Genomic DNA, 27,873 nt, shown 5'->3' with positions numbered 1-27,873 from the left:
TCTGAATAAGCCCTTGCTCTGTTGTTCCTCCTGGCAGCGGTAGTCTCCTCCCATGTAGATGTCATGTGTGCAGCGTCTCTAGAACGTCCTCGCCATGACACCGGATCTGCCGTAGCTCGTCTAATCTCAGCTCCCTCTAGTGGTGGTGGTGGTACATGTGGGGGGCACTTACTTATTAAATATCTGTGACATTTGTAGCTAATAAATAATTATTTCAATGTGACTGCGGAGCAGATAAGGTCTTCACACGGGGTGTACTTACTTATGACTATGTGACCCGTCCCCCCCGCCTGTCACTCAGGCCCATCCAGCTGGGAGTGGATGACATACAATCACCGGGGTCCGGCGGCGGCTTCAGACTCACCAGGTACATGACGCGGTTTTCAATCATCAGTTTACGACTTATCAGTTCTATGATCCGACACTCGTCCAAAATCACCGCCGTCCTCCCCAGCACACCTGCAATACACAAGTGTCAGTCTTCACTGCAGTTCTGACATTCTTTTCATGAATCTGGAGGCTCAGGATGAACAGAACTATAGGCTCCTCCCATACAGGGGAGTGATGCAGAGCAGGGAATTGTGGGAGAAATCCTGACCAATCAGCCGTGGGCCACTGGACTTATCAGCTTCATGAAGAATTGTGTGACGTGGGGCCCCCACATGAAGGGTCCGGAGTACCGGGGAGGGGGCGACATCAGAGGACACAAATACTCACAGAGGAAGAAGACGACGCCCCTCAGAGCGGACATCCTGCTCACACGTCTCCAGACCACCCAAAATCTGCAGGGGAAAGAAAAGTGAAACTAAAACAAGTGCGGACCACCCTGTACAAAGTACACCCCCCCCCCCCCCCAGTGCCCCACTCCGTGCAGACCCCCCTCTACAAAGTACAACCCCCCCCAGGTCAGACCCCCCTCTACAAAGTACACCCCCCCCCCAGTGCAGACCCCCTGTACAAAGTACACCCCCCCAGTCTGGACCCCGCATCCAGTCAGAGAGGCACTCACACATATAAAAGTAACGGTATATAATTATATACAGGAGATACCCAGGTTATACCAGCATGCTCCATATCACTATATATAAGAAGATGTATAACTTATACCAGCTGTACATATATAATTATATACAGAAGATACCCAGGTTATACCAGCATGCTCCATATCACTATATATAAGAAGATGTATAACTTATACCAGCTGTACATATATAATTATACACAGGAGATACCCAGGTTATACCAGCATGCTCCATATCACTATATACAGGAAGATGTATAACTTATACCAGCTGTACATATATAATTATACACAGAAGATACCCAGGTTATACCAGCGTGCTCCATATCACTATATACAAGAAGATGTATAACTTATACCAGCTGTACATATATAATTATATACAGAAGATACCCAGGTTATACCAGCATGCTCCATATCATTATATACAGGAAGATGTATAACTTATACCAGCTGTACATATATAATTATATACAGAAGATACCCAGGTTATACCAGCATGCTCCATATCACTATATACAAGAAGATGTATAACTTATACCAGCTGTACATATATAATTATATACAGAAGATACCCAGGTTATACCAGCATGCTCCATATCACTATATATAAGAAGATGTATAACTTATACCAGCTGTACATATATAATTATATACAGAAGATACCCAGGTTATACCGGCATGCTCCATATCACTATATACAAGAAGATGTATAACTTATACCAGCTGTACATATATAATTATATACAGAAGATACCCGTGTTATACCAGCATGCTCCATATCACTATATACAAGAAGATGTATAACTTATAACAGCTGTACATATATAATTATATACAGAAGATACCCAGGTTATACCAGCATGCTCCATATCACTATATATAAGAAGATGTATAACTTATACCAGCTGTACATATATAATTATACACAGGAGATACCCAGGTTATACCAGCATGCTCCATATCACTATATACAAGAAGATGTATAACTTATACCAGCTGTACATATATAATTATATACAGGAGATACCCAGGCTATACCAGCATGCTCCATATCACTATATACAAGAAGATGTATAACTTATACCAGCTGTACATATATAATTATATACAGAAGATACCCAGGTTATACCAGCATGCTCCATATCACTATATACAGGAAGATGTATAACTTATACCAGCCGTACATATATAATTATATACAGAAGATACCCAGGTTATACCAGCATGCTCCATATCACTATATACAAGAAGATGTATAACTTACACCAGCTGTACATATATAATTATATACAGGAGATACCCAGGTTATACCAGCATGCTCCATATCACTATATACAGGAAGATGTATAACTTATACCAGCTGTACATATATAATTATACACAGGAGATACCCAGGTTATACCAGCATGCTCCATATCACTATATACAGGAAGATGTATAACTTATACCAGCTGTACATATATAATTATATACAGAAGATACCCGTGTTATACCAGCATGCTCCATATCACTATATACAAGAAGATGTATAACTTATACCAGCTGTACATATATAATTATATACAGAAGATACCCGTGTTATACCAGCATGCTCCATATCACTATATACAGGAAGATGTATAACTTATACCAGCTGTACATATATAATTATATACAGAAGATACCCAGGTTACACCAGCATGCTCCATATCACTATATACAAGAAGATGTATAACTTATACCAGCTGTACATATATAATTATATACAGAAGATACCCAGGTTATACCAGCATGCTCCATATCACTATATACAGGAAGATGTATAACTTATACCAGCTGTACATATATAACTATATACAGAAGATACCCAGGTTATACCAGCATGCTCCATATCACTATATACAGGAATATGTATAACTTATACCAGCTGTACATATATAATTATATACAGAAGATACCCAGGTTATACCAGCATGCTCCATATCACTATATACAAGAAGATGTATAACTTATACCAGCAGTACATATATAATTATATACAGGAGATACCCAGGTTATACCAGCATGCTCCATATCACTATATACAGGAATATGTATAACTTATACCAGCTGTACATATATAATTATATACAGAAGATACCCAGGTTATACCAGCATGCTCCATATCACTATATACAAGAAGATGTATAACTTATACCAGATGTACATATATAATTATATACAGAAGATACCCAGGTTATACCAGCATGCTCCATATCACTATATACAAGAAGATGTATAACTTATACCAGCTGTACATATATAATTATATATACAGAAGATACCCAGGTTATACCAGCATGCTCCATATCATTATATACAAGAAGATGTATAACTTATACCAGCTGTACATATATAATTATATACAGAAGATACCCAGGTTATACCAGCATGCTCCATATCACTATATACAGGAAGATGTATAACTTATACCAGCTGTACATATATAATTATATACAGAAGATACCCAGGTTATACCAGCATGCTCCATATCACTATATACAGGAAGATGTATAACTTATACCAGCTATACATATATAATTATATACAGGAGATACCCAGGTTATACCAGCATGCTCCATATCATTATATACAAGAAGATGTATAACTTATACCAGCTGTACATATATAATTATATACAGAAGATACCCAGGTTAAACCAGCATGCTCCATATCACTATATACAAGAAGATGTATAACTTATACCAGCTGTACATATATAATTATATACAGAAGATACCCAGGTTATACCAGCATGCTCCATATCACTGTATACAAGAAGATGTATAACTTATACCAGCTGTACATATATAATTATATACAGAAGATACCCAGGTTAAACCAGCATGCTCCATATCACTATATACAAGAAGATGTATAACTTATACCAGCTGTACATATATAATTATATACAGAAGATACCCAGGTTAAACCAGCATGTTCCTTATCACTATATACAAGAAGATGTATAACTTATACCGGCTGTACATATATAATTATATACAGGAGATACCCAGGTTATACCAGCATGTTCCATATCACTATATACAGGAAGATGTATAACTTATACCAGCTGTACATATATAATTATATACAGGAGATACCCAGGTTATACCAGCATGCTCCATATCACTATATACAGGGAGATGTATAACTTATACCAGCTGTACATATATAATTATATACAGAAGATACCCAGGTTATACCAGCATGTTCCATATCACTATATACAGGAAGATGTATAACTTATACCAGCTGTACATATATAATTACATACAGAAGATACCCAGGTTATACCAGCATGTTCCATATCACTATATACAGGAAGATGTATAACTTATACCAGCTGTACATATATAATTATATACAGGAGATACCCAGGTTATACCAGCATGCTCCATATCACTATATACAGGGAGATGTATAACTTATACCAGCTGTACATATATAATTATATACAGTCTATACCCAGGTTATACCAGCATGCTCCATATCACTACATACAAGAAGATGTATAACTTATACCAGCTGTACATATATAATTATATACAGAAGATACCCAGGATATACCAGCATGCTCCATATCACTATATACAGGAAGATGTATAACTTATACCAGCTGTACATATATAATTATATACCGAAGATACCCAGGTTATACCAGCATGCTCCATATCACTATATACAAGAAGATGTATAACTTATACCAGCTGTACATATATAATTATATGCAGAAGATACCCAGGTTATACCAGCATGCTCCATATCACTATATACAAGAAGATGTATAACTTATACCAGCTGTACATATATAATTATATACAGAAGATACCCAGGTTATACCAGCATGCTCCATATCACTATATACAAGAAGATGTATAACTTATACCAGCTGTACATATATAATTATATACAGAAGATACCCAGGTTATACCAGCATGCTCCATATCACTATATACAGGAAGATGTATAACTTATACCAGCTGTACATATATAATTATATACAGAAGATACCCAGGTTATACCAGCATGCTCCATATCACTATATACAAGAAGATGTATAACTTATACCAGCTGTACATATATAATTATATACAGGAGATACCCAGGTTATACCAGCATGCTCCATATCACTATATACAAGAAGATGTATAACTTATACCAGCTGTACATATATAATTATATACAGAAGATACCCAGGTTATACCAGCATGCTCCATATCACTATATACAAGAAGATGTGTAACTTATACCAGCTGTACATATATAATTATATACAGAAGATACCCAGGTTATACCAGCATGCTCCATATCACTATATACAAGAAGATGTATAACTTATACCAGCTGTACATATATAATTATATACAGAAGATACCCAGGTTATACCATCATGCTCCATATCACTATATACAAGAAGATGTATAACTTATACCAGCTGTACATATATAATTATATACAGAAGATACCCAGGTTATACCAGCATGCTCCATATCCCTATATACAAGAAGATGTATAACTTATACCAGCTGTACATATATAATTATATACAGAAGATACCCAGGTTATAACAGAATGCTCCATATCACTATATACAAGAAGATGTATAACTTATACCAGCTATACATATATAATTATATACAGAAGATACCCAGGTTATACCAGCCTGCTCCATATCACTATATACAGGAATATGTATAACTTATACCAGCTGTACATATATAATTATATACAGAAGATACCCAGGTTATACCAGCATGCTCCATATCACTATATACAGGAAGATGTATAACTTATACCAGCTATACATATATAATTATATACAGGATACCCAGGTTATACCAGCATGCTCCATATCACTATATACAAGAAGATGTATAACTTATACCAGCTGTACATATATAATTATATACAGAAGATACCCAGGTTATACCAGCATGCTCCATATCACTATATACAAGAAGATGTATAACTTATACCAGCTATACATATATAATTATATACAGAAGATACCCAGGTTATAACAGCATGCTCCATATCACTATATACAGGAATATGTATAACTTATACCAGCTGTACATATATAATTATATACAGAAGATACCCAGGTTATACCAGCATGCTCCATATCACTATATACAGGAAGATGTATAACTTATACCAGCTATACATATATAATTATATACAGGAGATACCCAGGTTATACCAGCATGCTCCATATCACTATATACAGGAAGATGTATAACTTATACCAGCTATACATATATAATTATATACAGGAGATACCCAGGTTATACCAGCATGCTCCATATCACTATATACAGGAAGATGTATAACTTATACCAGCTATACATATATAATTATATACAGGAGATACCCAGGTTATACCAGCATGCTCCATATCACTATATACAAGAAGATGTATAACTTATACCAGCTGTACATATATAATTATATACAGAAGATACCCAGGCTATACCAGCATGCTCCATATCACTATATACAAGGAGATGTATAACTTATACCAGCTGTACATATATAATTATATACAGAAGATACCCAGGTTATACCAGCATGCTCCATATCACTATATACAAGAAGATGTATAACTTATACCAGCTGTACATATATAATTATATACAGAAGATACCCAGGTTATACCAGCATGCTCCATATCACTATATACAGAAGATGTATAACTTATACCAGCTGTACATATATAATTATATACAGAAGATACCCAGGTTATACCAGCATGCTCCATATCACTATATACAAGAAGATGTATAACTTATACCAGCTGTACATATATAATTATATACAGAAGATACCCAGGTTATACCAGCATGCTCCATATCACTATATACAAGAAGATGTATAACTTATACCAGCTGTACATATATAATTATATACAGAAGATACCCAGGTTATACCAGCATGCTCCATATCACTATATACAAGAAGATGTATAACTTATACCAGCTGTACATATATAATTATATACAGGAGATACCCAGGTTATACCAGCATGCTCCATATCACTATATACAAGAAGATGTATAACTTATACCAGCTGTACATATATAATTATATACAGAAGATACCCAGGTTATACCAGCATGCTCCATATCACTATATACAAGAAGATGTATAACTTATACCAGCTGTACATATATAATTATATACAGGAGATACCCAGGTTATACCAGCATGCTCCATATCACTATATACAGGAAGATGTATAACTTATACCAGCTGTACATATATAATTATATACAGAAGATACCCAGGTTATACCAGCATGCTCCATATCACTATATACAAGAAGATGTATAACTTATACCAGCTGTACATATATAATTATATACAGAAGATACCCAGGTTATACCAGCATGCTCCATATCACTATATACAAGAAGATGTATAACTTATACCAGCTGTACATATATAATTATATACAGGAGATACCCAGGTTATACCAGCATGCTCCATATCACTATATACAGGAAGATGTATAACTTATACCAGCTGTACATATATAATTATATACAGAAGATACCCAGGTTATACCAGCATGCTCCATATAATTATATACAAGAAGATGTGTAACTAATACCAGCTGTACATATATAATTATATACAGAAGATACCCAGGTTATACCAGCATGCTCCATATTACTATATACAAGAAGATGTATAACTTATACCAGCTGTACATATATAATTATATACAGAAGATACCCAGGTTATACCAGCATGCTCCATATTACTATATACAAGAAGATGTATAACTTATACCAGCTGTACATATATAATTATATACAGAAGATACCCAGGTTATACCAGCATGCTCCATATCACTATATACAGGAAGATGTATAACTTATACCAGCTGTACATATATAATTATATACAGAAGATACCCAGGTTATACCAGCAGGCTCCATATCACTATATACAGGAAGATGTATAACTTATACCAGCTGTACATATATAATTATATACAGAAGATACCCAGGTTATACCAGCATGCTCCATATCACTATATACAAGAAGATGTATAACTTATACCAGCTGTACATATATAATTATATACAGAAGATACCCAGGTTATACCAGCATGCTCCATATCACTATATACAAGAAGATGTATAACTTATACCAGCTGTACATATATAATTATATACAGAAGATACCCAGGTTATACCAGCATGCCCCATATCACTATATACAGGAAGATGTATAACTTATACCAGCTGTACATATATAATTATATACAGGAGATACACAGGTTATACCAGCATGCTCCATATCACTATATACAAGAAGATGTATAACTTATACCAGCTGTACATATATAATTATATACAGAAGATACCCAGGTTATACCAGCATGCTCCATATCACTATATACAGGAAGATGTATAACTTATACCAGCTGTACATATATAATTATATACAGAAGATACCCAGGTTATACCAGCATGCTCCATATCACTATATACAAGAAGATGTATAACTTATACCAGCTGTACATATATAATTATATACAGAAGATACCCAGGTTATACCAGCATGCTCCATATCACTATATACAGGAAGATGTATAACTTATACCAGCTGTACATATATAATTATATACAGAAGATACCCAGGTTATACCAGCATGCTCCATATCACTATATACAAGAAGATGTATAACTTATACCAGCTGTACATATATAATTATATACAGAAGATACCCAGGTTATACCAGCACGCTCCATATCACTATATACAGGAAGATGTATAACTTATACCAGCTGTACATATATAATTATATGCAGAACATACCCAGGTTATACCAGCACGCTCCATATCACTATATACAAGAAGATATATAACTTATACCAGCTGTACATATATAATTATATACAGAAGATACCCAGGTTATACCAGCGTGCTCCATATCACTATATACAAGAAGATGTGTAACTTATACCAGCGGTACATATATAATTATATACAGAAGATACCCAGGTTATACCAGCATGCTCCATATCACTATATACAGGAAGATGTGTAACTTATACCAGCTGTACATATATAATTATATACAGAAGATACCCAGGTTATACCAGCATGCTCCATATCACTATATACAAGAAGATGTATAACTTATACCAGCTGCACATATATAATTATATACAGAAGATACCCAGGTTATACCAGCATGCTCCATATTACTATATACAGGAAGATGTATAACTTATACCAGCTGTACATATATAATTATATACAGAAGATACCCAGGTTATACCAGCATGCTCCATATCACTATATACAGGAAGATGTATAACTTATACCAGCCGTACATATATAATTATATACAGAAGATACCCAGGTTATACCAGCATGCTCCATATCACTATATACAAGAAGATGTATAACTTATACCAGCTGTACATATATAATTATATACAGAAGATACCCAGGTTATACCAGCATGCTCCATATCACTATATACAAGAAGATGTATAACTTATACCAGCTGTACATATATAATTATATACAGAAGATACCCAGGTTATACCAGCATGCTCCATATCACTATATACAGGAAGATGTATAACTTATACCAGCCGTACATATATAATTATATACAGAAGATACCCAGGTTATACCAGCATGCTCCATATCACTATATACAGGAAGATGTATAACTTATACCAGCCGTACATATATAATTATATACAGAAGATACCCAGGCTATACCAGCATGCTCCATATCACTATATACAAGAAGATGTATAACTTATACCAGCTGTACATATATAATTATATACAGAAGATACCCAGGTTATACCAGCATGCTCCATATCACTATATACAAGAAGATGTATAACTTATACCAGCTGTACATATATAATTATACACAGAAGATACCCAGGTTATACCAGCATGCTCCATATCACTATATACAAGAAGATGTATAACTTATACCAGCTGTACATATATAATTATATACAGAAGATACCCAGGTTATACCAGCATGCTCCATATCACTATATACAAGAAGATGTATAACTTATACCAGCTGTACATATATAATTATACACAGAAGATACCCAGGTTATACCACCATGCTCCATATCACTATATACAAGAAGATGTATAACTTATACCAGCTGTACATATATAATTACATACAGAAGATACCCAGGTTATACCAGCATGCTCCATATCACTATATACAGGAAGATGTATAACTTATACCAGCTGTACATATATAATTATATACAGAAGATACCCAGGTTATACCAGCATGTTCCATATCACTATATACAAGAAGATGTATAACTTATACCAGCTGTACATATATAACTATATACAGGAGATACCCAGGTTATACCAGCATGCTCCATATCACTATATACAGGAAGATGTATAACTTATACCAGCTGTACATATATAATTATATACAGAAGATACCCAGGTTATACCAGCATGCTCCATATCACTATATACAGGAATATGTATAACTTATACCAGCTGTACATATATAATTATATACAGAAGATACCCAGGTTATACCAGCATGTTCCATATCACTATATACAAGAAGATGTATAACTTATACCAGCTGTACATATATAACTATATACAGGAGATACCCAGGTTATACCAGCATGCTCCATATTACTATATACAGGAAGATGTATAACTTATACCAGCTGTACATATATAATTATATACAGAAGATACCCAGGTTATACCAGCATGCTCCATATCACTATATACAGGAAGATGTATAACTTATACCAGCCGTACATATATAATTATATACAGAAGATACCCAGGTTATACCAGCATGCTCCATATCACTATATACAAGAAGATGTATAACTTATACCAGCTGTACATATATAATTATATACAGAAGATACCCAGGTTATACCAGCATGCTCCATATCACTATATACAAGAAGATGTATAACTTATACCAGCTGTACATATATAATTATATACAGAAGATACCCAGGTTATACCAGCATGCTCCATATCACTATATACAGGAAGATGTATAACTTATACCAGCCGTACATATATAATTATATACAGAAGATACCCAGGTTATACCAGCATGCTCCATATCACTATATACAGGAAGATGTATAACTTATACCAGCCGTACATATATAATTATATACAGAAGATACCCAGGCTATACCAGCATGCTCCATATCACTATATACAAGAAGATGTATAACTTATACCAGCCGTACATATATAATTATATACAGAAGATACCCAGGTTATACCACCATGCTCCATATCACTATATACAAGAAGATGTATAACTTATACCAGCTGTACATATATAATTACATACAGAAGATACCCAGGTTATACCAGCATGCTCCATATCACTATATACAGGAAGATGTATAACTTATACCAGCTGTACATATATAATTACATACAGAAGATACCCAGGTTATACCAGCATGTTCCATATCACTATATACAAGAAGATGTATAACTTATACCAGCTGTACATATATAACTATATACAGAAGATACCCAGGTTATACCAGCATGCTCCATATCACTATATACAAGAAGATGTATAACTTATACCAGCTGTACATATATAATTACATACAGAAGATACCCAGGTTATACCAGCATGTTCCATATCACTATATAGAAGAAGATGTATAACTTATACCAGCTGTACATATATAACTATATACAGGAGATACCCAGGTTATACCAGCATGCTCCATATCACTATATACAGGAAGATGTATAACTTATACCAGCTGTACATATATAATTATATACAGAAGATACCCAGGTTATACCAGCATGCTCCATATCACTATATACAGGAATATGTATAACTTATACCAGCTGTACATATATAATTATATACAGAAGATACCCAGGTTATACCAGCATGTTCCATATCACTATATACAAGAAGATGTATAACTTATACCAGCTGTACATATATAACTATATACAGGAGATACCCAGGTTATACCAGCATGCTCCATATCACTATATACAAGAAGATGTATAACTTATACCAGCTGTACATATATAATTATATACAGAAGATACCCAGGTTATACCAGCATGCTCCATATCACTATATACAAGAAGATGTATAACTTATACCAGCTGTACATATATAATTATATACAGAAGATACCCAGGTTATACCAGCATGCTCCATATCACTATATACAGGAAGATGTATAACTTATACCAGCTGTACATATATAATTATATACAGGAGATACCCAGGTTATACCAGCATGCTCCATATCACTATATACAGGAAGATGTATAACTTATACCAGCTGTACATATATAATTATATACAGAAGATACCCGGGTTATACCAGCATGCTCCATATCACTATATACAAGAAGATGTATAACTTATACCAGCTGCACATATATAATTATATACAGAAGATACCCAGGTTATACCAGCATGCTCCATATCACTATATACAGGAAGATGTATAACTTATACCAGCTGTACATATATAATTATATACAGAAGATACCCAGGTTATACCAGCATGCTCCATATCACTATATACAAGAAGATGTGTAACTTATACCAGCTGTACATATATAATTATATACAGGAGATACCCAGGTTATACCAGCATGCTCCATATCACTATATACAAGAAGATGTGTAACTTATACCAGCTGTACATATATAATTATATACAGGAGATACCCAGGTTATACCAGCATGCTCCATATCACTATATACAAGAAGATGTATAACTTATACCAGCTGTATATATATAATTATATACAGAAGATACCCAGGTTATACCAGCTGTATATATATAATTATATACAGGAGATACCCAGGTTATACCAGCATGCTCCATATCACTATATACAAGAAGATGTGTAACTTATACCAGCAGTACATATATAATTATATACAGAAGATACCCAGGTTATACCAGCATGCTCCATGTCACTATATAGAAGATGTATAACTTATACCAGCTGTACATATATAATTATACACAGAAGATACCCAGGTTATACCAGCATGCTCCATATCACTATATACAAGAAGATGTATAACTTATACCAGCTGTACATATATAATTATATACAGAAGATACCCAGGTTATACCAGCATGCCCCATATCACTATATACAAGAAGATGTATAACTTATACCAGCTGTACATATATAATTATATACAGAAGATACCCAGGTTATACCAGCATGCTCCATATCACTATATACAGGAAGATGTATAACTTATACCAGCTGTACATATATAATTATATACAGGAGATACCCAGGTTATACCAGCATGCTCCATATTACTATATACAAGAAGATGTATAACTTATACCAGCTGTACATATATAATTATATACAGGAGATACCCAGGTTATACCAGCATGCTCCATATTACTATATACAAGAAGATGTATAACTTATACCGGCTGTACATATATAATTATATACAGGAGATACCCAGGTTATACCAGCATGTTCCTTATCACTATATACAAGAAGATGTATAACTTATACCGGCTGTACATATATAATTATATACAGGAGATACCCAGGTTATACCAGCATGTTCCATATCACTATATACAGGAAGATGTATAACTTATACCAGCTGTACATATATAATTATATACAGGAGATACCCAGGTTATACCAGCATGCTCCATATCACTATATACAGGGAGATGTATAACTTATACCAGCTGTACATATATAATTATATACAGAAGATACCCAGGTTATACCAGCATGTTCCATATCACTATATACAGGAAGATGTATAACTTATACCAGCTGTACATATATAATTATATACAGGAGATACCCAGGTTATACCGGCATGCTCCATATCACTATATACAGGAAGATGTATAACTTATACCATCTGTACATATATAATTATATACAGAAGATACCCAGGTTATACCAGCATGCTCCTTATCACTATATACAAGAAGATGTATAACTTATACCGGCTGTATATATATAATTATATACAGGAGATACCCAGGTTATACCAGCATGTTCCATATCACTATATACAGGAAGATGTATAACTTATACCAGCTGTACATATATAATTATATACAGGAGATACCCAGGTTATACCAGCATGCTCCATATCACTATATACAGGAAGATGTATAACTTATACCAGCTGTACATATATAATTATATACAGAAGATACCCAGGTTATACCAGCATGCTCCATATCACTATATACAGGAATATGTATAACTTATACCAGCTGTACATATATAATTATATACAGAAGATACCCAGGTTATACCAGCATGTTCCATATCACTATATACAAGAAGATGTATAACTTATACCAGCTGTACATATATAACTATATACAGGAGATACCCAGGTTATACCAGCATGCTCCATATCACTATATACAAGAAGATGTATAACTTATACCAGCTGTACATATATAATTATATACAGAAGATACCCAGGTTATACCAGCATGCTCCATATCACTATATACAAGAAGATGTATAACTTATACCAGCTGTACATATATAATTATATACAGAAGATACCCAGGTTATACCAGCATGCTCCATATCACTATATACAGGAATGTGTATAACTTATACCAGCTGTACATATATAATTATATACAGAAGATACCCAGGTTATACCAGCATGCTCCATATCACTATATACAAGAAGATGTATAACGTATACCAGCTGTACATATATAATTATATACAGGAGATACCCAGGTTATACCAGCATGCTCCGTATCACTATATACAAGAAGATGTATAACTTATACCAGCTGTACATATATAATTATATACAGAAGATACCCAGGTTATACCAGCATGCTCCATATCACTATATACAGGAAGATGTATAACTTATACCAGCTGTACATATATAATTATATACAGAAGATACCCAGGTTATACCAGCATGCTCCATATCACTATATACAGGAATATGTATAACTTATACCAGCTGTACATATATAATTATATACAGAAGATACCCAGGTTATACCAGCATGTTCCATATCACTATATACAAGAAGATGTATAACTTATACCAGCTGTACATATATAACTATATACAGGAGATACCCAGGTTATACCAGCATGCTCCATATCACTATATACAAGAAGATGTATAACTTATACCAGCTGTACATATATAATTATATACAGAAGATACCCAGGTTATACCAGCATGTTCCATATCACTATATACAGGAAGATGTATAACTTATACCAGCTGTACATATATAATTATATACAGAAGATACCCAGGTTATACCAGCATGCTCCATATCACTATATACAAGAAGATGTATAACTTATACCAGCTGTACATATATAACTATATACAGGAGATACCCAGGTTATACCAGCATGCTCCATATCACTATATACAAGAAGATGTATAACTTATACCAGCTGTACATATATAATTATATACAGAAGATACCCAGGTTATACCACCATGCTCCATATCACTATATACAAGAAGATGTATAACTTATACCAGCTGTACATATATAATTATATACAGAAGATACCCAGGTTATACCAGCATGCTCCATATCACTATATACAAGAAGATGTATAACTTATAACAGCTGCACATATATAATTATATACAGAAGATACCCAGGTTATACCAGCATGCTCCATATCACTATATACAAGAAGATGTATAACTTATAACAGCTGCACATATATAATTATATACAGAAGATACCCAGGTTATACCAGCATGCTCCATATCACTATATACAAGAAGATGTATAACTTATACCAGCTGTACATATATAATTATATACAGAAGATACCCAGGTTATACCAGCATGCTCCATATCACTGTATACAAGAAGATGTATAACTTATACCAGCTATACATATATAATTATATACAGAAGATACCCAGGTTATACCAGCATGCTCCATATCACTATATACAAGAAGATTTATAACATACCAGCTGTACATATATAATTATATACAGAAGATACCCAGGTTATACCAGCATGCTCCATATCACTATATACAAGAAGATGTATAACTTATACCAGCTGTACATATATAATTATATACAGAAGATACCCGGGTTATACCAGCATGCTCCATATCACTATATACAAGAAGATGTATAACTTATACCAGCTGCACATATATAATTATATACAGAAGATACCCAGGTTATACCAGCATGCTCCATATCACTATATACAAGATGATGTATAACTTATACCAGCTGCACATATATAATTATATACAGAAGATACCCAGGTTATACCAGCATGCTCCATATCACTATATACAGGAAGATGTATAACTTATACCAGCTGTACATATATAATTATATACAGAAGATACCCAGGTTATACCAGCATGCTCCATATTACTATATACAGGAAGATGTATAACTTATACCAGCTGTACATATATAATTATATACAGAAGATACCCAGGTTATACCAGCATGCTCCATATCACTATATACAAGATGTATAACTTATACCAGCTGTACATATATAATTATATACAGAAGACACCCAGGTTATACCAGCATGCTCCATATCACTATATACAAGATGTATAACTTATACCAGCTGTACATATATAATTATATACAGAAGATACCCAGGTTATACCAGCATGCTCCATATTACTATATACAGGAAGATGTATAACTTATACCAGCCGTACATATATAATTATATACAGAAGATACCCAGGTTATACCAGCATGCTCCATATCACTATATACAGGAAGATGTATAACTTATACCAGCTGTACATATATAATTATATACAGAAGATACCCAGGTTATACCAGCATGCTCCATATCACTATATACAAGAAGATGTATAACTTATACCAGCTGTACATATATAATTATATACAGAAGATACCCAGGTTATACCAGCATGCTCCATATCACTATATACAAGAAGATGTATAACTTATACCAGCTGTACATATATAATTATATACAGAAGATACCCAGGTTATACCAGCATGCTCCATATCACTATATACAGGAAGATGTATAACTTATACCAGCCGTACATATATAATTATATACAGAAGATACCCAGGTTATATCAGCATGCTCCATATCACTATATACAGGAAGATGTATAACTTATACCAGCTGTACATATATAATTATATACAGAAGATACCCAGGCTATACCAGCATGCTCCATATCACTATATACAAGAAGATGTATAACTTATACCAGCTGTACATATATAATTATATACAGAAGATACCCAGGTTATACCAGCATGCTCCATATCACTATATACAAGAAGATGTATAACTTATACCAGCTGTACATATATAATTATACACAGAAGATACCCAGGTTATACCAGCATGCTCCATATCACTATATACAAGAAGATGTATAACTTATACCAGCTGTACATATATAATTATACACAGAAGATACCCAGGTTATACCAGCATGCTCCATATCACTATATACAAGAAGATGTATAACTTATACCAGCTGTACATATATAATTATATACAGAAGATACCCAGGTTATACCAGCGTGCTCCATATCACTATATCCAAGAAGATGCATAACTTATACCAGCTGTACATATATAATTATATACAGAAGATACCCAGGTTATACCAGCATGCTCCATATCACTATATACAGGAAGATGTATAACTTATACCAGCTGTACATATATAATTATATACAGAAGATACCCAGGTTACACCAGCATGCTCCATATCACTTTATACAAGAAGATGTATAACTTATACCAGCTGTACATATATAATTATATACAGGAGATACCCAGGTTATACCAGCATGCTCCATATCACTATATACAGGAAGATGTATAACTTATACCAGCTGTACATATATAATTACATACAGAAGATACCCAGGTTATACCAGCATGCTCCATATCACTATATACAGGAAGATGTATAACTTATACCAGCTATACATATATAATTATATACAGAAGATACCCAGGTTATACCAGCATGCTCCATATCACTATATACAGGAAGATGTATAACTTATACCAGCTGTACATATATAATTATATACAGAAGATACCCAGGTTATACCAGCATGCTCCATATAACTATATACAAGAAGATGTATAACTTATACCAGCTGTACATATATAATTATATACAGAAGATACCCAGGTTATACCAGCATGCTCCATATCACTATATACAGGAAGATGTATAACTTATACCAGCTGTACATATATAATTATATACAGAAGATACCCAGGTTATACCAGCATGCTCCATATCACTATATACAGGAAGATGTATAACTTATACCAGCTGTACATATATAATTATATACAGAAGATACCCAGGTTATACCAGCATGCTCCATATCACTATATACAAGAAGATGTATAACTTATACCAGCTGTACATATATAATTATATACAGAAGATACCCAGGTTATACCAGCATGCTCCATATCACTATATACAGGAAGATGTATAACTTATACCAGCTGTACATATATAATTATATACAGAAGATACCCAGGTTATACCAGCATGCTCCATATCACTATATACAAGAAGATGTATAACTTATACCAGCTGTACATATATAATTATATACAGAAGATACCCAGGTTATACCAGCATGCTCCATATCACTATATACAGGAAGATGTATAACTTATACCAGCTGTACATATATAATTATATACAGAAGATACCCAGGTTATACCAGCATGCTCCATATCACTATATACAGGAAGATGTATAACTTATACCAGCTGTACATATATAATTATATACAGGAGATACCCAGGTTATACCGGCATGCTCCATATCACTATATACAGGAAGATGTATAACTTATACCAGCTGTACATATATAATTATATACAGAAGATACCCAGGTTATACCAGCATGCTCCATATCACTATATACAGGAATATGTATAACTTATACCAGCTGTACATATATAATTATATACAGAAGATACCCAGGTTATACCAGCATGTTCCATATCACTATATACAAGAAGATGTATAACTTATACCAGCTGTACATATATAACTATATACAGGAGATACCCAGGTTATACCAGCATGCTCCATATCACTATATACAGGAAGATGTATAACTTATACCAGCTGTACATATATAATTATATACAGAAGATACCCAGGTTATACCAGCATGCTCCATATCACTATATACAGGAATATGTATAACTTATACCAGCTGTACATATATAATTATATACAGAAGATACCCAGGTTATACCAGCATGTTCCATATCACTATATACAAGAAGATGTATAACTTATACCAGCTGTACATATATAACTATATACAGGAGATACCCAGGTTATACCAGCATGCTCCATATCACTATATACAAGAAGATGTATAACTTATACCAGCTGTACATATATAATTATATACAGAAGATACCCAGGTTATACCAGCATGCTCCATATCACTATATACAAGAAGATGTATAACTTATACCAGCTGTACATATATAATTATATACAGAAGATACCCAGGTTATACCAGCATGCTCCATATCACTATATACAGGAATATGTATAACTTATACCAGCTGTACATATATAACTATATACAGGAGATACCCAGGTTATACCAGCATGCTCCATATCACTATATACAAGAAGATGTATAACTTATACCAGCTGTACATATATAATTATATACAGAAGATACCCAGGTTATACCAGCATGCTCCATATCACTATATACAAGAAGATGTATAACTTATACCAGCTGTACATATATAATTATATACAGAAGATACCCAGGTTATACCAGCATGCTCCATATCACTATATACAAGAAGATGTATAACTTATAACAGCTGCACATATATAATTATATACAGAAGATACCCAGGTTATACCAGCATGCTCCATATCACTATATACAAGAAGATGTATAACTTATACCAGCTGTACATATATAATTATATACAGAAGATACCCAGGTTATACCAGCATGCTCCAGATCACTATATACAAGAAGATGTATCACTTATACCAGCTGTACATATATAATTATATACAGGAGATACCCAGGTTATACCAGCATGCTCCATATCACTGTATACAGGAAGATGTATAACTTATACCAGCTGTACATATATAATTATATACAGAAGATACCCAGGTTATACCAGCATGCTCCATATCACTATATACAAGAAGATGTATAACTTATACCAGCTGTACATATATAATTATAAACAGAACATACCCAGGTTATACCAGCATGCGCCATATCACTATATACAAGAAGATGTATAACTTATACCAGCTGTACATATATAATTATATACAGGAGATACCCAGGTTATACCAGCATGCTCCATATCACTATATACAAGAAGATGTATAACTTATACCAGCTGCACATATATAATTATATACAGAAGATACCCAGGTTATACCAGCATGCTCAATATCACTATATACAAGAAGATGTATAACTTATACCAGCTGTATATATATATAATTATATACAGAAGATACCCAGGTTATACCAGCGTGCTCCATATCACTATATACAGGAAGATGTATAACTTATACCAGCTGTACATATATAATTATATACAGAAGATACCCAGGATCATACCAGCATGCTCCATATCACTATATACAAGAAGATGTGTAACTTATACCAGCTGTACATATATAATTATATACAGGAGATACCCAGGTTATACCAGCATGCTCCATATCACTATATACAAGAAGATATAACTTATACCAGCTGTACATATATAATTATATACAGAAGATACCCAGGTTATACCAGCATGCTCCATATCACTGTATACAAGAAGATGTATAACTTATACCAGCTGTAGATATATAATTATATACAGAAGATACCCAGGTTATACCAGCATGCTCCATATCACTATATACAAGAAGATGTATAACTTATACCAGCTGTATATATATAATTATATAAAGAAGATACCCAGGTTATAACAGCTGTATATATATAATTATATACAGGAGATACCCAGGTTATACCAGCATGCTCCATATTACTATATACAAGAAGATGTATAACTTACACCAGCTGTACATATATAATTATATACAGGAGATACCCAGGTTATACCAGCATGCTCCATATTACTATATACAAGAAGATGTATAACTTATACCAGCTGTACATATATAATTATACACAGAAGATACCCAGGTTATACCAGCGTGCTCCATATCACTATATACAGGGAGATGTATAACTTATACCAGCTGTACATATATAATTATATACAGGAGATACCCAGGTTATACCAGCATGTTCCATATCACTATATACAAGAAGATGTATAACTTATACCAGCTGTACATATATAATTATATACAGAAGATACCCAGGTTATACCAGCATGCTCCATATCACTATATACAGGAAGATGTATAACTTATACCAGCTGTACATATATAATTATATACAGGAGATACCCAGGTTATACCAGCATGCTCCATATCACTATATACAGGGAGATGTATAACTTATACCAGCTGTACATATATAATTATATACAGAAGATACCCAGGTTATACCAGCATGCTCCATATCACTATATACAAGAAGATGTATAACTTATACCAGCTGTACATATATAATTATATATAGAAGATACCCAGGATATACCAGCATGCTCCATATCACTATATACAAGAAGATGTATAACTGATACCAGCTGTACAGATATAATTATATACAGAAGATACCCAGGTTATACCAGCATGCTCCATATCACTATATACAAGAAGATGTATAACTTATACCAGCTGTACATATATAATTATATACAAGAAGATACCCAGGTTATACCAGCATGCTCCATATCACTATATACAAGAAGATGTATAACTTATACCAGCTGTACATATATAATTATATACAGAAGATACCCAGGTTATACCAGCATGCTCCATATCACTATATACAAGAAGATGTATAACTTATACCAGCTGTACATATATAATATATACAGAAGATACCCAGGTTATACCAGCGTGCTCCATATCACTATACACAGGAAGATGTATAACTTATACCAGCTGTACATATATAATTATATACAGGAGATACCCAGGTTATACCAGCATGCTCCATATCACTATATACAAGAAGATGTATAACTTATACCAGCCGTACATATATAATTATATACAGAAGATACCCAGTTTATACCAGCATGCTCCATATCACTATATACAAGAAGATGTATAATATACCAGCTGTACATATATATAATTATATACAGAAGATACCCAGGTTATACCAGCATGCTCCATATCCCTATATATAAGAAGATGTATAACTTATACCAGCTGCACATATATAATTATATATAGGAGATACCCAGGTTATACCAGCATGCTCCATATCACTATATATAAGAAGATGTATAACTTATACCAGCTGTACATATATAATTATATACAGGAGATACCCAGGTTATACCAGCATGCTCCATATCACTATATACAAGAAGATGTATAACTTATACCAGCTGTACATATATAATTATATACAGAAGATACCCAGGTTATACCAGCCTGCTCCATATCACTATATACAAGAAGATGTATAACTTATACCAGCTGTACATATATAATTATATACAGAAGATACCCAGGTTATACCAGCATGCTCCATATCACTATATACAAGAAGATGTATAACTTATACCAGCTGTACATATATAATTATATACAGAAGATACCCAGGTTATACCAGCTGTACATATATAATTATATACAGAAGATACCCAGGTTATACCAGCATGCTCCATATCACTATATACAGGAAGATGTATAACTTATACCAGCTGTACATATATAATTATATACAGAAGATACCCAGGTTATACCAGCATGCTCCATATCACTATATACAGGAAGATGTATAACTTATACCAGCTGTACATATATAATTATATACAGAAGATACCCAGGTTATACCAGCCTGCTCCATATCACTATATATAAGAAGATGTATAACTTATACCAGCTGCACATATATAATTATATATAGGAGATACCCAGGTTATACCAGAATGCTCCATATCACTATATATAAGAAGATGTATAACTTATACCAGCTGTACATATATAATTATATACAGGAGATACCCAGGTTATACCAGCATGCTCCATATCACTATATACAAGAAGATGTATAACTTATACCAGCTGTACATATATAATTATATACAGAAGATACCCAGGTTATACCAGCCTGCTCCATATCACTATATATAAGAAGATGTATAACTTATACCAGCTGCACATATATAATTATATATAGGAGATACCCAGGTTATACCAGCATGCTCCATATCACTATATATAAGAAGATGTATAACTTATACCAGCTGTACATATATAATTATATACAGGAGATACCCAGGTCATACCGGCATGCTCCATATCTCTATATACAGGGAGATGTATAACTTATACCAGCTGTACATATATAATTATATACAGAAGATACCCAGGTTATACCAGCATGTTCCATATCACTATATACAGGAAGATGTAGAACTTATACCAGCTGTACATATATAATTATATACAGAAGATACCCAGGTTCTACCAGCATGCTCCATATCACTATATACAAGAAGATGTATAACTTATACCAGCTGTACATATATAATTATATACAGAAGATACCCAGGTTATACCAGCATGCTCCATATCACTATATACAAGAAGATGTATAACTGATACCAGCTGTACAGATATAATTATATACAGAAGATACCCAGGTTATACCAGCATGCTCCATATCACTATATACAAGAAGATGTATAACTTATACCAGCTGTACATATATAATTATATACAAGAAGATACCCAGGTTATACCAGCATGCTCCATATCACTATATACAAGAAGATGTATAACTTATACCAGCTGTACATATATAATTATATACAGAAGATACCCAGGTTATACCAGCATGCTCCATATCACTATATACAAGAAGATGTATAACTTATACCAGCTGTACATATATAATATATACAGAAGATACCCAGGTTATACCAGCGTGCTCCATATCACTATATACAGGAAGATGTATAACTTATACCAGCTGTACATATATAATTATATACAGGAGATACCCAGGTTATACCAGCATGCTCCATATCACTATATACAAGAAGATGTATAACTTATACCAGCCGTACATATATAATTATATACAGAAGATACCCAGTTTATACCAGCATGCTCCATATCACTATATACAGGAAGATGTATAACTTATACCAGCTGTACATATATAATTATATACAATACCCAGGTTATACCAGCATGCTCCATATCACTATATACAAGAAGATGTATAACTTATACCAGCTGTACATATAGAATTATATACAGAAGATACTCAGGTTATACCGGCATGCTCCATATCACTATATACAAGAAGATGTATAACTTATACCAGCTGTACATATATAATTATATACAGAAGATACCCAGGTTATACCAGCATGCTCCATACCACTATATACAAGAAGATGTATAACTTATACCAGCTGCACATATATAATTATATATAGGAGATACCCAGGTTATACCAGCATGCTCCATATCACTATATATAAGAAGATGTATAACTTATACCAGCTGTACATATATAATTATATACAGGAGATACCCAGGTTATACCAGCATGCTCCATATCACTATATACAAGAAGATGTATAACTTATACCAGCTGTACATATATAATTATATACAGAAGATACCCAGGTTATACCAGCATGCTCCATATCACTATATACAGGAAGATGTATAACTTATACCAGCTGTACATATATAATTATATACAGAAGATACCCAGGTTATACCAGCATGCCTCATATCACTATATACAAGAAGATGTATAACTTATACCAGCTGTACATATATAATTATATACAGAAGATACCCAGGTTATACCAGCGTGCTCCATATCACTATATACAAGAAGATGTATAACTTATACCAGCTGTACATATATAATTATATACAGGAGATACCCAGGTTATACCAGCATGCCTCATATCACTATATACAAGAAGATGTATAACTTATACCAGCTGTACATATATAATTATATACAGAAGATACCCAGGTTATACTAGCATGTTCCATATCACTATATACAAGAAGATGTATAATATAACAGCTGTACATATATAATTATATACAGGAGATACCCAGGTTATACCAGCATGCTCCATATCACTATATACAAGAAGATGTATAACTTATACCAGCTGTACATATATAATTATATACAGAAGATACCCTGGTTATACCAGCATGCTCCATATCACTATATACAAGAAGATGTATAACTTATACCAGCTGTACATATATAATTATATACAGAAGATACCCAGGTTATACCAGCATGCTCCATATCACTATATACAGGAAGATGTATAACTTATACCAGCTGTACATATATAATTATATACAGGAGATACCCAGGTTATACCAGCATGCTCCATATCATTATATACAGGAAGATGTATAACTTATACTAGCTGTACATATATAATTATATACAGAAGATACCCAGGTTATACCAGCATGCTACATATCACTATATACAGGAAGATGTATAACTTATACCAGCTGTACATATATAATTATATACAGAAGATACCCAGGTTATACCAGCATGCTCCATATCACTATATACAAGAAGATGTATAACTTATACCAGCTGTACATATATAATTATATACAGAAGATACCCAGGTTATACCAGCATGCTCCATATCACTATATACAAGAAGATGTGTAACTTATACCAGCTATACATATATAATCATATACAGAAGATACCCAGGTTATACCAGCATGCTCCATATCACTATATACAAGAAGATGTATAACTTATACCAGCTTTACATATATAATTATATACAGAAGATACCCAGGTTATACCAGCATGCTCCATATCACTATATACAGGAAGATGTATAACTTATACCAGCTGTACATATATAATTATATACAGAAGATGCCCAGGTTATACCAGCATGCTCCATATCACTATATACAGGAAGATGTATAACTTACACCAGCTGTACATATATAATTATATACAGGAGATACCCAGGTTATACCAGCATGCTCCATATCACTATATACAGGAAGATGTATAACTTATACCAGCTGTACATATATAATTATATACAGAAGATACCCAGGTTATACCAGCATGCTCCATATCACTATATACAAGAAGATGTATAACTTATACCAGCTGTACATATATAATTATATACAGAAGATACCCAGGTTATACCAGCATGCTCCATATCACTATATACAAGAAGATGTATAACTTATACCAGCTGTACATATATAATTATATACAGAGGATACCCGGGTTATACCAGCATGCTCCATATCACTATATACAAGAAGATGTATAACTTATACCAGCTGTACATATATAATTATATACAGAAGATACCCAGGTTATACCAGCATGCTCCATATCACTATATACAAGAAGATGTATAACTTATACCAGCTGTACATATATAATTATATACAGAAGATGCCCAGGTTACACCAGCATGCTTCATATCACTATATACAAGAAGATGTATAACTTACACCAGCTGTACATATATAATTATATACAGAAGATACCCAGGTTACACCAGCATGCTTTTTATAATTGTATATAATAATTTAGTGTGTGGGGGGGGGGGGGGGGTTATTATAGTTAGACGTTCTGCAGCTATGACGTCATCGGTGGTTGTGTAATCGTTTATGTGGAAAGGAAATATTTGACAGATGGGATTTTCCAGGATCTGTAGTGGCCAGAGCTGGCACCAGGGCTGATAACAGAGAACCAGACGGATCCATTAACCCTTGGCTGTATATGACGCTTGGACATATTTCCCTGGAATTAAAAGACCCCCAGGATCTTGCATCGTCATATCTATTCAGGAGTGTAGAAAAGTTGGATGACAGCCGCCCCTAGATCTGCCCCCGCTGCTCTCGTCCAGGTCTTGTAACTTCAATATGTAACGCAACCCTCCACGTGCCGTCCGTCTTCTCTCCGTCTTCTGTACAGGAGACCACACACTATTTCTCCCTGTTATCAGCCACTTCAGACTTGAGTCTGACTGCTGGACAAGTGAACAGTCTATTGCTCCCTGTTATCAGCCATTTCTGGTTACAACATAAACAGTCTCTCCATCCAGTCATCCGCTTCTTTTATATAACAGATGTGGCTCACCGGGGTGTTGGTCCGCGGTTCTCGTTGTGCGCCGGGCTCTTATATACTCGGGGTGATGGAAACTTGCGGCTGCTCTGCTGTGTATAAGTCGCTGTCTGGTTTCGCTCGGGCTGCGGGTTACATGTGGGGTCAAGAAAAGGGGGGGGGCGGTGGAGCTGCAGCTGTTCCCTCCCATGTAAGTAGCAGACTCCCAGCAACTCAACATATCACCCTGCAAAGTCATCCTCCAGCACCACAGCTGTACACGAGCATACTACCATACCCATCATACACGAGCATACTACCATACCCATCATACACGAGCATACTACCATACCCATCATACACGAGCATACTACCATACCCATCATACACGAGCATACTACCATACCCATCATACACGAGCATACTACCATACCCATCATACACGAGCATACTACCATACCCATCATACACGAGCATACTACCA

At 34.0% G+C, this 27,873-nt stretch overlaps 1 protein-coding gene across 1 annotated transcript in view; it reads right to left on the bottom strand.

Annotated features, from left to right (window-relative positions):
- LOC142701471 (interleukin-34-like) overlaps nucleotides 1–27,500 on the bottom strand; it is a 36,165-nt gene extending 8,665 nt beyond the window's left edge. Inside the window, exons 1-3 of the mRNA XM_075848142.1 lie at nucleotides 27,426–27,500; nucleotides 718–782; nucleotides 365–459 (exon numbers count right to left, since the gene is read on the bottom strand). Coding sequence (XP_075704257.1) covers nucleotides 365–459; nucleotides 718–751 — 129 coding nt within the window. The 5' untranslated portion in view covers nucleotides 752–782; nucleotides 27,426–27,500. The remainder of the gene's footprint in view (nucleotides 1–364; nucleotides 460–717; nucleotides 783–27,425) is intronic.
- Between the last annotated feature and the right edge of the window lie 373 nt (nucleotides 27,501–27,873).

Source organism: Rhinoderma darwinii, unplaced genomic scaffold (genome assembly GCF_050947455.1).
Source record: "Rhinoderma darwinii isolate aRhiDar2 unplaced genomic scaffold, aRhiDar2.hap1 Scaffold_2051, whole genome shotgun sequence".
NCBI classification, from domain to species: domain Eukaryota; kingdom Metazoa; phylum Chordata; class Amphibia; order Anura; family Rhinodermatidae; genus Rhinoderma; species Rhinoderma darwinii.
This window is presented reverse-complemented; position numbering and strand designations above follow the sequence as displayed.